This window comes from Gossypium raimondii, chromosome 6 (assembly GCF_025698545.1).
Source record: "Gossypium raimondii isolate GPD5lz chromosome 6, ASM2569854v1, whole genome shotgun sequence".
NCBI lineage: Eukaryota > Viridiplantae > Streptophyta > Magnoliopsida > Malvales > Malvaceae > Gossypium > Gossypium raimondii.
In genome coordinates, this window is record NC_068570.1 from 34,884,073 (window position 1) to 34,900,761 (window position 16,689).

The following is a 16,689-nucleotide window of genomic DNA, read 5'->3' on the forward strand; positions in this document are numbered from 1 at the left end:
ATTCTATTTGGTTCAACGGGTGACTAAAGTTTAAATTGGATATGTATGTATATGAAATGAGTTATGTGTTATGGAAATATGGAATGATATATGTTAATATATGTATTTGAATTGAAAGGTCTTAGTTGAGTATATGATGGATGAACTGTATTTTGAAATCATTATTATGATCTATTTTATGTTTAAGTGGGTATGATCTTAAGTGCACCTACTAACTTTTTGGAGTGGTGTGGATAGGCAAGAGAAATATCCATATGATTTATTGAACAATGCATAAATGGTTAAATCGTTTTATGTTCGGTAAATTAAGTTTCTTTATACGAACTTACTAAGAAATAATGCTTACGTCATTTGTTTTCCATGTTTTGTAAATCACCGAAAAGCTAATCCAGTTGGAATTCTCGTCGGAGCATCATCACACTATCCCTCCATCTTTTTGGTAGTTTGTGGTTACTTTGGATAATGGTTATAAATGGCATGTAATAGGGTTATAAGTTTATTTTAGTAAATTTGGCTTGTTTTGGATTAATGTTCTTGGTTGTTGGCATGTAAATATTGGAGTGAAAGTGTGAATTTGAACCCTTATGCATGCTTATTTGAAAGTACATAATATATGATGAAATGACATGTTCTTGGAACGGCTATTTGGCATGAGTGGTATATGTTTAATGAATGATCTTGAGATGTTGAATTGGATTAAGTTTGATAGGTGAATTGTGGTGCCTTTTGATGGCATATTGGTTAGACATAGGATGAATGATTTTTGGCATGTTTTTGGTGTCTTTAAATATGTTTTTAACCATGTAAAATAAGCTTGGTATGATGTGTCTTGGTGTGCAAGATTTGGTGCTTGATTTTGCTTGTCTTAGAGGTTAAATAGGGAGCACACGGCCTGGGACAAGGGTTGTCACACGATCCTGTGTCACATATGGCCACCTCACATAGCTATGTGTCATTTAATTTTTAGGTGTAGGATGAACCACACGGTTTCAGAAGAGAGTTACACGGCCTGGCGACACGACCATGTGACCAAAATTTGAATGCACACACGGTCTAGCACATGGCCTACGACATGACTGTATGACCCTATTTCGAATACCCACACGCGCGGATACATGGGTTGGGACACGGTCATGCGTCCCATACATCAAATACTCACATGGCCTAGTCACATGGCCATGTGACCCTTATTTCCAAAAAATTTCAAATTTTCCAAAATTTTCTGTTTTGTTTCAAAATGGTCTCCAAATGTTTTCAAAATGTTTTTAGGGCCCCATAGGCTCGGTTTAAGGCCCATAAGAGTTTTTTTTATTTAATTAACTTGAATTATTGAATTTTTTATTAAATTTTCTTAATTGTTTTTATTTTAAGTTAAATGTTCCAAATTCTATAGTAATGCTTCGTAACCCTACTCTGACGATGGAGACGGGTTAGGGGTGTTACACCACATAACACCGCCCATAGTTCCACCTATTCAAGAAATATGTTAATTCAAACATATAATAAATAAACAACATTTACTATATTAACTACATATTATTATCAAATGAATTTTACCTTGTCATCAATAAGAATGTATAAGGGTTGTTCACTCGGGGGCGTAGAAATGGTAGCCACCACCTCGCCCATGACTGCAACAGGAGCAAGCAACCACCAATTGACATATTATCTAGTTCTGTCGCCCGACACAACTCCCGGTACAATGTGGCCAATACGGTTGATCCCCAACTCAGTTGTTCGCATTCTTTGAAGTCGATTAGGTGTAGTAGCCACCTTATGTGTACCAAATTTCAAGATTTATCGAGCATTAGAATGTCCTTGAATAACCTCAAGATGAATACTCAGACGTATTGTTCTTTGACGACGTCAATCGCGTTTGGAGGAAGTTTTTTAAAATTATTTTTCAACCATTTTATATCTATCCGATCACATTGAAACTTGTTCAGCACCTTTTACAAAAATGCCTCGTAAAGGTCCTCTTTATCGGGAACGACCGCTAACCCCATAAGGACTGGCACATCCACCGAGTAAATTGAGTTGTAAAGCTACGTCTTCGAGTGTGATTGTACACTCACTGCATAGAATATGAAATGTTTGTGTCTCGAGTCTCCATCTTTCCACCAATGCGCTGATAAGTGTAAGATCCAATTTGCAGCCCTCGAGCATACGAAATACATGTAAGAATCCCGTATCTTGCAAATAATCGTGAATTTTGGTGTCTAGACTCATTGACAAATTATGTATGAACCCCTCCAAAACGTAATCATCCATTTATTTATATCGATAAAATAAAATAATTTAAAATAATTTAAAATTTTAAAAACTTTAAATTTAACTTAATTGAAAATAGCAAAATTTTGAATTTCTCCTTACCATTATCGCTTGAGTGGCAAAAATATGCTTGTCATTGAAACGAATCAAAGAACTTGTCATTCATGACATTTTAATCGAAATGAATATACAAAATAATTAAATAAAACTATAGTATTTTTAAACAAGTGTGTAGGAAAATTTCAAACAAAACTAGAGAGAGTTGAAAGAATTGAAAGAGTTGAGAGAATTGAGAGAGTTGGATTTAAGTGAAAAGAATGAAAAATGACTGGTAACGTTCAAAAAACCATTGAGAAAATGACTATGGGAGGAAACCCGTCTAGCTGAACAAGCTTCACACACCCTCTTCAAAAACAATATATTTAACTAAATTAAATAAAAAGCCTAAATTACGAATTAAAAAAAAAAAGCAGCATATAAGTCTAATTTAGCCCTAGATTATAAGAAGATATTATTATATATAATTTTAAAAATAAAATAACCGACTATTTATATACCAACTTGGTCGTGCTAGCGGTAGTATAAATGAAGGGCTTCCAAACTTCGGACTCATTTCGCGAATACCCAAATTTATTTAAAACCCTAAAAAATTAAAGGAATCATCAAAAACTCTGAAAGCCAAATTGAAATTTTAGGGAAAAGGAAACCATATAATGCAAGGAACAGATGAGCTAAGCATAGATGACCTGGCTTCAAGTCTCTCTACGTATAAGGAACAGCTTCAGCAGGTTTCCAATTTTTCTTTTGTTTTTCTTTTCAATTTTCGAGTTAATACTTGCAATTAGCTTTAATTTATAGCAATTATTTGTATGCCGAAACAAACATATAACGACCCATGTATGTGATTGGACTGAACCTCTTGTTTTCGATGAATTATTTGTGTCTAGGGTTTTGTTTTTATTACTACTATGTTAAAGGATTATTTCATGATTAACTTAGCTTGTCGAGAAATTGGAAGAATTTTATGTGGACTTGCAAAACACGACTAATTAGCTGATTTTGGTAAAAATCAGGTTAGACAGCTTCTGGCTGATGATCCTGGGAACGCTGAATATGTGGACATGGAAAAGGAGCTCGCTGAGGTGATTCTTGCTTATGATTATTTTCTTTTTGCTGTTCTTACATTTTATTTTTATTGTAGCTTTCTATTTTTTTCTTGTTCTTTACTCTGACTTGTCGTGTCATGGTTACAATGCGGTTATTCTGTTTAGAAATGGATCCAACACTTACCGGCACCAAAAAGTGATCAAAGTATCAGTTTTAGTTTGTTGGCCTTTTTTTTTTCTTTTAGATGTTAAGTTTTTTGATAAGGTGAAGAAAATGTCATTTCTCTTCCTTCCATCTTTTGAAGGAATCAACATGTTGCTCAATGAAGCAACGCCAATTAACTGCTAATGGTAATGGCTCTGCTGGAGGTTTGTTTTCATTTCAGGGTTGAAAAGGTGAGGGCGGTTAATATTAAAAGAGTTCACAGCTGCAGAATGTGAACTTTAGGGAGAAAAAGAAATTTCTGAAATATATAGCTTTGGAAAGATGCCCATCACTTTGATCTTGATTCCTTTGCAGGTGTGCTATGTGTCGTGATGGCCAGCCTGCTTCTCATTCACCTGATTTCCGATGTTCATCTTGAGATTCTAAGTTCGAAATATGATAACAATTCGCCCTTAATTATTTTACTGAACATATAGGTTCATGTTTAGATATATGCTTGTGCTGAACCTCTGACGTGCAGGTGATTGCTCTGACAGAGGAACTGCTTGCAACTGCGAAGCAAAATGAGATTTCTGGATCAGATATTGGGACTAGTGTCAGTGCAGCTGCTGCACAATCGAAGGTAATTGAGATTCCTGATTAATCCTTGATTTATTTTTGTAGTTAATTTTGTTTGTCCTAAAGTGGTTTATTCACTTAGGCAAGATTCTGAATTGAAATGGAAATTTTTATTTTCTTTATACTATTTATTGTACAAATACATGCATGTGAGATGTCACAAATTAAATTTTTTCCTTATATTCAATTTGTCCAGTAACCGTTCCTGTCTGATGAATGTATTTAATGCAATAAGTTCTTAGATGTCTTAACAGTGTTAGCATAAGATTTGGGTAGTTGGGACAAGTAGTTGAATAACATAATTTTTGCAGGAATTGAACTTATCTCCCATCATTTCCATGAATTATTCTTTTTTTTTTTTCTCTATTACATACTTGCATTGGAAAATTCATTATGGCAAGCATATATTCTTGCTGGTGCAGGAGTTCTCTCTCTTTATTCTTTTAGGTACTAACATCTCATAGATTCTTTTCTATATCTAGGAAATGGTGAAAACATCAGATTATGAAGATAAATTTCCTGTTGGCACAAAAGTTCAGGCTGTCTGGAGTGAAGATGGAGAGTGGTATGTTTAGGAACAAGTATATTTTTATTTTAGCCAATAGTTTTTTCCCTCCCACTTCATTTGCTTACTTTTCTATGTTTCATTTGTTGAATATTCAGGTATGATGCAACTATTGAGGCTGTTACTCCAAATGGGTATTATGCGTCTTTTGATGGATGGGGAAACAAGGAAGAGGTACCATTCTGTTTGCCACATGAGATTCTTACATAAATACATCCACTTGAATTTTAGTATTCTATTACTTTTACTAACCTACTAGATTTTGGTTATGTTAGCATCATGGCTTATTTTCGTTTTCTGTTTAAAGATGGACATCAATGAGTTTTGACATCAGGAACATGGAGAAGTTCAATAATCATTTTAAATACATATTTTTTCTTCCTCTATCTTCTAATATTCCTATTGTAGCATTCCGATCATGCATTCTTTATATAAAGAAAATTGATAATTCCATGTTAGCTTTATGGGCATAAATTGTGCTTTTGGAAGTCTAACGTGCATGTGCACGTGCACATAAACAAACTAGAAAGCACAAACATGCTTATACTTGTACATCATCTTTCACTACTGCATTAGTTCCACTAGTAACAAAATGAAATTTGCAATTTTTTAGTGGGTTCGACATTTTAGTGAGAAAGGGAAGAGGGAGATTTTTCTTTTTTGTTTTTTTTTTTTGGGGGGGGGGTTGCTGGTGTTCTCGAGTAGAGATGTAATGAAATAGCCAAGTCAAGCTTCACTGTGCCTCTGAATTGGCACATTTTACTGAAGTTGAGCTTGAGCATGGGCTCCAATCAAGCTTACATTTATCTTCAAATTCAGCAATGTAGTAGTGCTTCGGCTTGGTTGGAACTAATTTGTGTTGAACAAAATAGTCTATTTCTTCTAGAAAACAATATCCACAATTTAATTTGGAACAACATAACAAGTCGAAATTAAGAAAAAAATGTTTTGCATGGAGATAGGCTAGAAAATTATGTGGAGGTCACAAGGTAAAACTTGAAAGATGGAAATGGCTTGGGAATCTTGAAGAGAATGAGGAAATTTGAGGGCATGGAATTGGTAAGAAGTATTCAAAAAGGAGTTGTGCATGATAATAAAAAATGTTGCTATGATGATGTGTTTGGGTTAAAATGTCGGTAGAGAATGGGAGGCTAGGTAAGAAGTATGCATCATTATAAAAAAAAGAAAGGAAGAGCTCGGAAGTTGAGTCTTTTTAGATGGAGTTCAAATACTTGATCCAATAGTATTTGAAGTAGTCATTAAGATAAAATTTCTGACATAATTCAAGGTATAGTTGGAACTTTAAAAATCAAAACAAAAACTTTAAGAAATTCTACTGAAAATGTTGAAGAGCATAATAAGTTGAGCTAACCTATGTTCTAGCTTTGTTTTATTCATTAAACAACCTTAATAAGGTATATACAAATGAAGTTTCTCTCATCCCCTAACTCTTGCTCATAGTTGTGTTCTAAACTTTTTGTTTTTCTGGGAATGCCTAAAAGATGTAATGAAAGAATATACTCACTATATCTTTAGAAGTTTGGCAGACTAGTTTATTTAATAGATTAAATTCATGCAAAGACTTTTTTGCCTTAATTTGTTTTTTAATATTACAAATATATTCTAACATGAGACACTCACAAATTGCAGTTTCCATCTTGTAGTTTCAAAACCTATGTTTTCCCTGAACATCTGCAATTGCCTAATTTCCTTAGACTTTTGGGATCTCAAAAATACCCTTGTTGACATTGACATTGTATGATTAGATTTTATGAATAAATAAATTGGTTGCACTTCTATGGAGGATCCATCAAACTTCTGACTCAGTAACAGTTAAAAGGACTTGCAACAGATAATGACATGCATTTGATTAGTATTTAAAGAAATTATTAAAAACATGTTTAATTGTGCATGATTTTTCAAATGAGTTAAAATTAAAAAATTATCCTCCAAAATCTTTTCAAAATAAAGAAAATGGGAGGCTTAAGGTACTTGACACTTTGATCCCATAACTAGAAATGATGATTTGTCAATTTATACCATTGAATAATCCACAGAGCTAATTGTAGATGATTCCTTCGTGACATAGAGAGGCTTCTTAGTGGAATTCTGGGCAGTTTATATGAGTGAAGAGGCCTTTATATCTGTTCTGCTGATTGGGCTTTGGAGCTTTTTATCTCAAAAGACTTTTTTCTTCTTTTGGCTTAGAGAATGAAGGTTTGATTAATTTAAGAGTTGAGTTTAGAAACATAATGAGCTTTTAGCTGTGTCTTCAAGGGTTTACTTTATTTATTCCTAGTTTGCTTCCCTACATCTTCCATTTCTTTTTGGTCTAAGTTATGAGATGAAATCGGAATTTTTTGACCAAACATGATTGAACTTTAATGTAAACGCAGCATTTCTGTGTGCTTACGGGCATTGTGGTTTTAGTTCCTTATGCCAACAATGACAACCTATGTTTTCTGCTTCTTGTTTGTCAATCCTATTTGGTGCCTACTAATTCTTTTACCATGTGCAATTTCACTGCCAGGTGGATCCTGCCAATGTAAGGGCGATTGAATACAATGCTTTGCTAGAAGCTGAGAAGGTTGCTGAAGCTACAAAACAAGCTATCAAACGGAAGATTGCTCAAGCTGCTTCTGTTGACTTTCAATCTCGAAGTTTACCAGCAAAGCTTCGAATCACTTCTGATGACCCTGAGGATGTGGTAAGATAATCTCTGTTGCTGATATATAACTTTAACATTATGCAGAGGGGAATCTGAAATTCAGTTTATTTCCATGTTTAGTGACTTTTGATGTTCTTAAAGCTGTCTTATTAACGTGCAATTTTATGAATAATCATACTTGGTTATCCTGTATGAGTGGATTTTAGATCTATGTTGCTCAGACTTGGGTACAGTCATGTGTAGTGGTTGACTCTTCAATTGAGTTAAACTCAAGACTCGGGATATGGCATGAAAGGATCTGAGAAGAGGATAGGGATGTGAGGACTTTTTTTTATATATATTTAATATAATTATTAACTTTAATAACGTAAATGATTGGTTTGGTTTTATATATTATGAGGATATATATCTCATTATTTCTGTTTTTTCTATAAAAACAAATTATCTAATTTCTTTTAACCATTATTAATTATAGATGCTTTTGAAAATTTTAAAATATATTAATGTACTATTTGGAATGAATTTATACATTCAATTAAAATTAGTTTGGACCTTCATATTTTGGGTCTTAAAACCCAACTAAGATAAAGGCCCTGATTTTTTTTCTAATATTTACTTTTTTTAACTTTTTACTTGTACTTAGTGACTGATCAGCTTTTTATTCCTTGATAATCGGGATTTGCATCTGATCCTTTTTCTCTTTCATCCTGCCTCTTCTTTCTTTTTCATCTCTTCTCACCTAGTCACAAGAGTCCGACAAATCCGACACATATCCCTTGTCCTTGTCCATGTTGTGTTGACATGGTTATGCCTTGCATTTTGCCGAGTCTGAGAGTTTTAGACTTACGGTTTACATATAAAAATGACCTATAGTTGATACCCTTGAAAATTCCAGAGCTAGTAATGCATTTATTTTCTACTTGTGATCTCCAAATGCTGTAATTTTCAATCAAATCATTTTACCTACCACCTTCTGTTGAAACGTTGGCAGAAGTTTATTTTCTATTGACTTTATGATTTCTTGCCCTTTGGTGCATAGAAAGCAGCCAAACGGAAGAAGATACATGCTTTCAAGTCAAAGATGCGACTTGAACAACTTGAAGTGGCACAAAATAAGCGGCAGAATGCTTGGCAGCAGTTTCAGACAACCAAAGGCAAGACTAAAAAGGTCAGTCTAGCCAGCATTTTATGATATTTCCCGATTTTGAACTATTGTAACCAGGTCCGTTTGGTTGATAAGGAAAAAAAGAGCTGCCAAGGATGACCCTCCTTTTTAAACAAGATGTCCCTTTGGTAGTGTTTGAATAAATTAGTTTTGTTAAAATGGTGAAGGTGTGATTTTCTTGATGGTGGAAACTTATCTCTTGCTTGGCACATAGAATGGAAAAAGGGGAGGATTAAAAATTTGTCAATCTAATGCTTAAGCTACAAAGTAAGAAAGTGGTTATGAATCTGAACTTTTTGGTTAACAAATTTCCCATCCTCATTCTTTTCCTATCCTTTGTACATAGAAAAGCCTTAATATGGAATTGTAAGATAATGTGTCAGTGAACATAATCTCTTTTGGGATGCCCTTTCCAAGTTTTTTCTTGTGGATTAAAAATTTGTCAATCTAATGCTTAAGCTACAAAGTAAGAAAGTGGTTATGAATCTGAACTTTTTGATTAACAAATTTTCCATCCTCACTCTTTTCCTGTCCTTTGTACCTAGAAAAGCCTTAATATGGAATTGTAAGATAATGTGTCGGTGAACATAATCTCTTTTAGGGTGCCCTTTTCAAGTTTTTTCTTGTGGATTAAAAATTTGTCAATCTAATGCTTAAGCGACAAAGTAAGAAAGTGGTTATGAATCTGAACTTTTTGATTAACAAATTTTCCATTCTCACTCTTTTCCTGTCCTTTGTCCCTAGAAAAGCCTTAATATGGAATTGTAAGATAATGTGTCGGTGAACATAATCTCTTTTGGGATGCCTTTTTCAAGTTTTTTCTTGTTGATAATTAGCAAATTAGTTAGATACATAAGAATGTAGACTGAGATGCTAAAATCTTAATTGAAGGTATTCTTTTTAAATTTATAATAGCCTTCTCATTTAGTGAGTTATTAATTCCATTGACAGGTTGGTTTTTTCTCGGGGCGTAAGCGTGAGAGCATTTTCAAATCACCGGATGATCCTCAAGGTAAGGTTGGTGTGACAGGGAGTGGAAAGGGCTTGACAGATTTCCAGAAAAGAGAAAAGCACTTGCATCTTAAGGGAGGTAATGTTGAGATAAGTGATGACTAGGCAGGTAGAGTTCCTACTATACTTTTAGTTGCCTTAGCTTTGTTTCGCACTCCATTCGGTAGTTTGACAAGTTCCCAGTTAGGGGGTGTTGTAAACATGTACTTCCCATCATTCTCTGCGCCAGTATTTTGTGCTTGCAACTTGTTAATCATAATGTAATTGCTCTTTTTTTCTTCCCTTTCTAAGAGAGATCGCATACTCATTGTCTCAGCCTTTGCGTTTGGTTGTTTTCATGATGCTTCTACACTATATCTTTGTTGAGACGGAGAGGGGAAACTAGGGATGTCAGTGGTTAGTATATATATATATATATATATATATATATATATATATTTTAAGTATTAGAATTGTTTATAAATGAATCCGAGCTTAGTTTAATTGCTTCATGTAGCAAACGTTTATTGATATGGAATTCCAATACTATAATGTGCAACCCTTTTTCTATCATTGAGAAATGATAATTTTATGTTTTTTCTTTTTTAAGGTGGAATAAATGTTATAGGTATTAATAATACAACTTAGCAACGACGATTATTATTTACAATAGTTTTATGAAGTTCAATTATTAATGGTAAGTACTACGAGTCTTAATTTTAAAAGGGTTAATTCACTTCTTGCGTTGAGTTTTAGCAATTTTTCTTGCGTGGGGTTTTGAGTTTTTTCTTAAGTCCTTAAAATTGGTAATTCATTTCGTTTTGAATTACATTGGGATTTAAACTTCTTTTAATCTAATGGTAATGTAATTGTTTTTACAATGGGGTTCAATGTTTTTAAGTAATACAAAAAGTTCGTTAGAATAATTAACCTGAGGGAGTAATATGGACAGTAAAATTCAATCCCGGATTGATTTGGAAAAAGAAAAGAGGTGATCCAATATAGAAATAATTACTCTAAAAGTAATTATTGATGAAAGTATTAAACACATGTTTTAAGTCTAGATCATGGCAATACAGTAAGGATGAGAAATACACTACGGGATACTATATGCTGTCCTTTGAACTTCGTATCTGTATTTATTTATTTTAAATTGAACTAGTACTTAAATTTCAATTTTGTCCTTTGATAACTTTGAAATTGATGTAGCATTTATAATCAATAACAGTTTTTCCATTATGATGTATCACAAAAATAAATATATATAAATTTATTAAAATTATGAATTTTATTTCAAGTTTAAAATAAATATGAATAAATGATTGTCTAATTATCTCATCTGAATATGAAAATCAATTATTTATATTCATTGTGGATGTATTTTCTTGTAGTAAGTATATCTTTTAATTTTTTTTAAATACTAGGTTTTAGGGGTGAGTAAAACTCGATTATACTCGAAAAAATCGAAAAAAAATTCGAATTCGAGTTAAACGAATCGAGTTATTCGAGTTAATCGAGTTATTCGAATCAACTCGAATTTTTTTTCGAATTTCGAGTTCGAATCGAGTTGAGTTTTTGAATTCTAAAAACTCAAATAATTCGAATAATTCGAATATCAAAGTATAATATTTTAAATTTTTACCCCAAACTCCCAAATCTTTTTACTTTTCCCTCAAAACTTTTACTCCTTCCCACTTTTCCCCCAAAGCTTTTACTCCCTCCCAATCCCCAATCTACCCAAAATCCATTTCCCACCAAAATTTTACTCTCCCATTTATTTTTTTTCAAAATTTTACTCCCAAAAACCCTCAAAACCTTTTATTTTCTCCCAAAATTTTTACTCCCTCTCACTTTTCCCTGAAAACTTTTATTCCCTTCCCATCCCACCTCCCATCTATCCCAAACCCTCCCCCCTCCAATTTTTTTTAATATTTTCCCTCCAAAATTTTACTCCCCTTATTTACTTTCCCTCAAACTTTTATTCCCCAAAACTTTTTATTTTCTCCCTAAACTTTTACTTCTCACCCTTTACTCTCAAATAAAAATCAAAATTATCTAAAAATCACTAAACATAAATAGTAATAATTTTATTTATATCTACTATTTATATTATTAAATTAAATTTCACATTTTATATTATTGAATTGTTTAGTCATATTGAATATTTATATTAAAATTGAATTATTAATTATGTCATAAAATATTCGTGTTAAAATTTTATATTGGTATTAATTTCACATTTTATTTTTAAAATAACTTTTATTAAAAAATTATATTTTTACATTTAATATATTTTTAATTCTAAAATACATAGTGACAAGAATCTGAAGATAATTGAAACAACTAAGCAAGCAAAGAAGCTAACCAGTATTTAAAAAATTAATAAATAAATTATGAAGTGATGAAAGTTAATAAAAAATTTGATTAAGGTGGACAAATTTTATTACGATGGGTGACAATGGTTACAAGGACCCAAAATTATTTTTTAAAATGTAACTCGAACAAATATATTCGATTCGATCGATTCGATTTCCATCTCACTCGACTCGATTCGAGAAAACTTCAAATAAAGTTAGGATGATAAAATGAGATTCGAAAACTCGATTAACTCGAAAATTTTCAATTCGATTCGATTCGATTCAATCGAATGCTCACCCCTACTAGGTTTAATATTATTATATTACAATTAGAAACATATAAAAACTTTTAAGATACATAAAACTGTTAAAAGATTATAAAGTTATTTATGTTGAAAATGAATTTAAACAAATATATGTTTAGATTTAACTGAATATAAATCCCAGTTTATCCAAATTCATTTCATATTTACTTTTTAACATTTATATATTTTAACTTTGTATATAAAGATTTTAATTATATAAATATTAAGTATATAAAATATCAATATTTTACAAAATCTCAAGAAAAATAAGAAATATGGCATAATATATATAGTACCGACTAAATATGTTTTTAAATATTTTTAAAACTCATGATAGCTCACATACGCCATAAAAGTTATATATATTTTAAAAAGTAATATAATTTATCTAAAAAAGTAATATAATTGGCGCATTAATTTTATAAAATATTTGAAAATGATCTTTGAAAAATATGTTTCCATAAAAAAGATAAAGGTCGGTAAATTTTTTTGAAAACTGTATATGAATATTTTATTAAGTGAATGTCCATCAAGATCTAAATAAGTTTTGATATATTTCAAATTCTAATAGTCATTAGAAGTAGATCTCTACTTCATTTATACTTATTATGCCTCTATAAGTAGACTTGAGAAATATTGTAAATATTTCGATTGATCAATAAAATGCGCTCTCTTTTGCTCTTTTATTTTCTTTGTTCTTTACTTTCTGTCTATTTATTTAATAACATGTTATCAGCACGATTTTATTTTATTTTATAATACAATCATTATAAACCTGCTGCTCAAGTTGTTGTCGATTGCCTTTTAGAGCTATTGTAATTTCAATTTTCAATTAAGGCTTGCACACTATAGGTAATCATTATCCAAAGAAATCTATAGAATCCTTACGTGGGTGATGACGATGATGTTAAAGATCTTCAGGTATATTTTACTATAATTTATTTATTATATCATGTTTATTATAAGTGGAGACTGATCATGACAACATGAATAGATAGTTTTTTTATTTGAAATTCACGTATATTTGCAATGGTGATTATGAAATAAAGAATCAATGGAGACGTTTAGAAGTCTGTCTTATTAGATTTGTTGCATTTCCCAAAGTAAATGCAAAAATAAAGCAAATAAAAGATATAATCATGGACCACTAAAACTGGGAACATAGTAATAAATAGGAGAACAATGAGAGTTTTCAAGATAACTCTTCAAAAGGTAAAGATAACTTATGTTATCAATGTGATATGAAAGATTATTAGCCACATATGTGGCGTATGCCCAAATATTTTGTTTCTGTTAATATTATTTGAGGAAGGATATGAGAATGTAGTAATGAATTATATCATTATAGATAGAAAATATTTATCTTATTTGGATATTTGAAGATTTTGGCATATTCCCTAAAGCGAATATTGTAACACCCCAAACTCGGCCTAGACGTTTTGGCCGAATCTAGAGATGTTACAAAGGAAAGTTAAGAACCCGATCTTATAACATTGAAGCCTCATATAATTTATTACTAAAAGAGTTCACATTTTAGAAAAACATATTGTAATAGCCAATTTTTGATGGCCCAATATAGATAATAAAAATTAAGTAAAAAATAATTATTAAAGTCCAATAGCAGTCTAGTTTTTACAATAGCAGGCCTAAACCCGAATTACCCAAAATTCAAGCCCGATTTATAAACCTTAACCCCAGTCCAAACTCACTAACCCAATACACCTAACCCTAAGCCCATTACACAAAAAAATAGAACCAAACCCTATGGCAGCCAGCAGCGCCGTAGTCGAACCCAAGGCTCCCCCACGCATGCTGTGCCTCTGCACGCGTGCATCTCCTCCGCACATGCCACGTCCTCCTCCATACGCCTGTACCTGCAGCGAACACAAACAAAAGTAGTGGCAAATAACAAAAAAAAAAGGAAAAGAGATTTGTATTTTTTTATTTTCGGGTTATAAAAACCCACGGATGTACTGAGGGTGTCCCTCTACGCACACAATCAATAAAAAAGATACAAAAAAGGTGATCAGAGTTTTCTTCCGACTATTTCTTTTTCAATTGTTTTCTTTTTTCTTTTTTGCTACGTTTTGGCTACAGTTTTAAAAAAGAAAAACAAATAAAAAAGGGAGAGCCCGTACCTGGTTAAGCCCGCCGTCGAATCCCTCGTTGGTTTTAATCGGAACCAGATGGTTGGGGACTCTGATGTTGAAGCGGCGCATGGGGGGTGCTTCTCTGTTTTAGGTTTTCTTTCAAAATAAAAGAGAGCTACTGATACTTTAGGGTTTATTTTTTTGTCTATAAACAACATAAGAAACGACGTCGTTTGATGCCAATGCAATGGTTTCAAAACGGTGTTGTTAAAGGCTGAGACCTACGCGGTGGCCCGACCCGAGGGAAGGATCCGCATGTTTTGCCTAAAGGGTAAATTTGCGCATTGGGTCCTCTCTCTTTTGGGGCATGTTCAAATCATTTTTTATTTTCGCCCTGCATTTTGTTTTTGTTTCATTTTGGCCCAGGTTGAAATGCTGCGTTTTGGAGGGATGGGAATATTTCCTATTTCAGTCCCCCACGTTATTCGCGCATTTCACATTGGCCCTTATTTGGCTTTATTTATGTTTGTTCCCTAGTAATTCTGTTTTAGTTGCAATTTAATCCCTTTCGTATTTTTTTTTCATCAATTAATTTAATAATATTATTTATTAATTATATTATTATTTGTATTATTATTAAACTTTTCATTTCATATATATGTTACTTATTTAGATTAATGTATGTATATTATTTGGTATATTACATATATATATTTATTTACTTTAAAATTCATTTTAATATTATAATTTCACATAGTATTTCTTTTTATCGCCTTTAAATCTATTTCAAACTCATATATATATTGTTTATGATAAAATTTTATGCATGTGATTTATTGTATATTAATAATTTTCAATTTCCGCCGTTGCATGCTATTCATTTTTTTATTTTATTTTAAAGCTTGTTTTTATTAATTTACTTGATATTCCTTTTAATTCTTTAGCTTTTAATATTAATATTTACCAACATATAATATGAGATTCTTACCATTGTTATTTTGTATTGTTTATTTATATTTATTGATTGTTTGACATTCATTAGTATACGTTTTAGTTTATGAATCATCATCTCGCATTGTACATTATTATTCAATCGGTTTTTTATTTGTTCAAAAGATTACGTTTAATATCATTTAAGTATCAAAATCGATTTTTTCAAAAACTTTCAAGATAACGTGATACTCGAAATTTGTGACCTTCGAGAGGATTGAGTCCTAACGTATTGGGTTCCAATTTTCCTCGTTGAATCTAAACAATCGAGAATATTCTTTAATCAAAACACATAAATAAAAAGCTCATTCTCGAGAATTCAATACGTCGTGTCCTAACGTATTGGATATGGCATGTCGTTTTCTCGAGATGAAGATTTTTTTAAAAAAATAATAAGGGCAATATTCAATGCTTGGAATTTTGAGAAATTGTGCCCTAACGTGTTGGGCTTCGATTTTTCATTTGACTTAAAGCAATTGAATATCCTTTTTAAACTTCACCGCACGAGTTTTGAAAATCAAAAGACAAGCTTATTCTCAAGGACTAAAAATGTCGTGTCCTAATGTATTGGGTATGACATTTTATTACTCTGAAACAAGAAGGTCTTTAGCATCCGCTTCGATTTATCCAAGCATCTTTTATAAAATTAACATTAATAAAAAAGGGAGGATCGTATTTTTAAATTCTTCACGAATTTTTGATATTTGGCATTAAGACCTTAATTAATCAATTCGGTACTAATTTTGGGCGTTACGAGGGTGTTAACCCTTCCTCGTGCGTAACCGACTCCCGAACCTATTTTCTCAAATTTCGCAGACCAAAATCATTTTTAAGGTGAGCCGATCACACCCCATTAAAGGATCGGTGGCGACTCAAATTTTCGTTTTTTAAAGTCGACAACTAATTGTTGTTTCAAAAAGTGGTTTCGACACATATTATTATGCTCATTAATGAAACCATTAATTGTTTGCTCTTTCAAGTAAAACGATAATTTGCAGCGGAAGTTTAAAAGTCGTTACATTTTGAAATTTGAGTTTATGTTCGCAAAAACGTTTATTTGTGTAAAACCATCGTTTTCGTAAATTGTTTTATTGAGCGTCGGAAGAAACTTAAATTAAATTCAAAACTAACAACAAAACCAAAAAAAGTCCAGATAGTCTCATATTTACAAAACTCTCAAAATAAACCAGAAATATAAACAAACTTTTTAAATAAACAAAATTTACGGATGTGTGGACACCTCTAAGCCTTCGTCGCATCGACCCGCCTAAGCTTGAGGATTACCTGAACAGAACAGACAAACAGAAAGTGAGTTTTAAAAAAACTCAGTGTGTAACTCAACGGAAACATATAAATGCTCAGTTTTCGCATAACAGAACAAATACGGGCATAAGTCCC

The 16,689-nt window shown here is 31.9% G+C and overlaps 1 protein-coding gene across 1 annotated transcript; it reads left to right on the forward strand.

The window, feature by feature from the left end:
- The first annotated feature begins 2,860 nt into the window (after positions 1-2,860).
- LOC105773285 (uncharacterized) lies at positions 2,861-9,885 on the forward strand. Its single transcript, XM_012595036.2, has 8 exons — positions 2,861-3,059; positions 3,345-3,413; positions 4,064-4,165; positions 4,644-4,726; positions 4,825-4,900; positions 7,257-7,433; positions 8,434-8,562; positions 9,511-9,885. The coding sequence occupies exons 1-8, from the start codon at positions 2,985-2,987 to the stop codon at positions 9,673-9,675; spliced, it is 876 nt and encodes a 291-aa protein (XP_012450490.1). The 5' UTR covers positions 2,861-2,984; the 3' UTR covers positions 9,676-9,885.
- The last annotated feature ends 6,804 nt before the right edge of the window (positions 9,886-16,689 follow it).

Bases quoted from the DNA above. Each gene is read 5' to 3' on its own strand.
- LOC105773285 (XM_012595036.2), top strand. From the start codon at position 2,985: ATGCAAGGAACAGATGAGCTAAGCATAGATGACCTGGCTTCAAGTCTC. The intron at 3,414-4,063 runs GTGATTCTTGCT...TCTGACGTGCAG, and splicing joins TGGAAAAGGAGCTCGCTGAG to GTGATTGCTCTGACAGAGGA. The intron at 7,434-8,433 runs GTAAGATAATCT...TTTGGTGCATAG, and splicing joins CTGATGACCCTGAGGATGTG to AAAGCAGCCAAACGGAAGAA.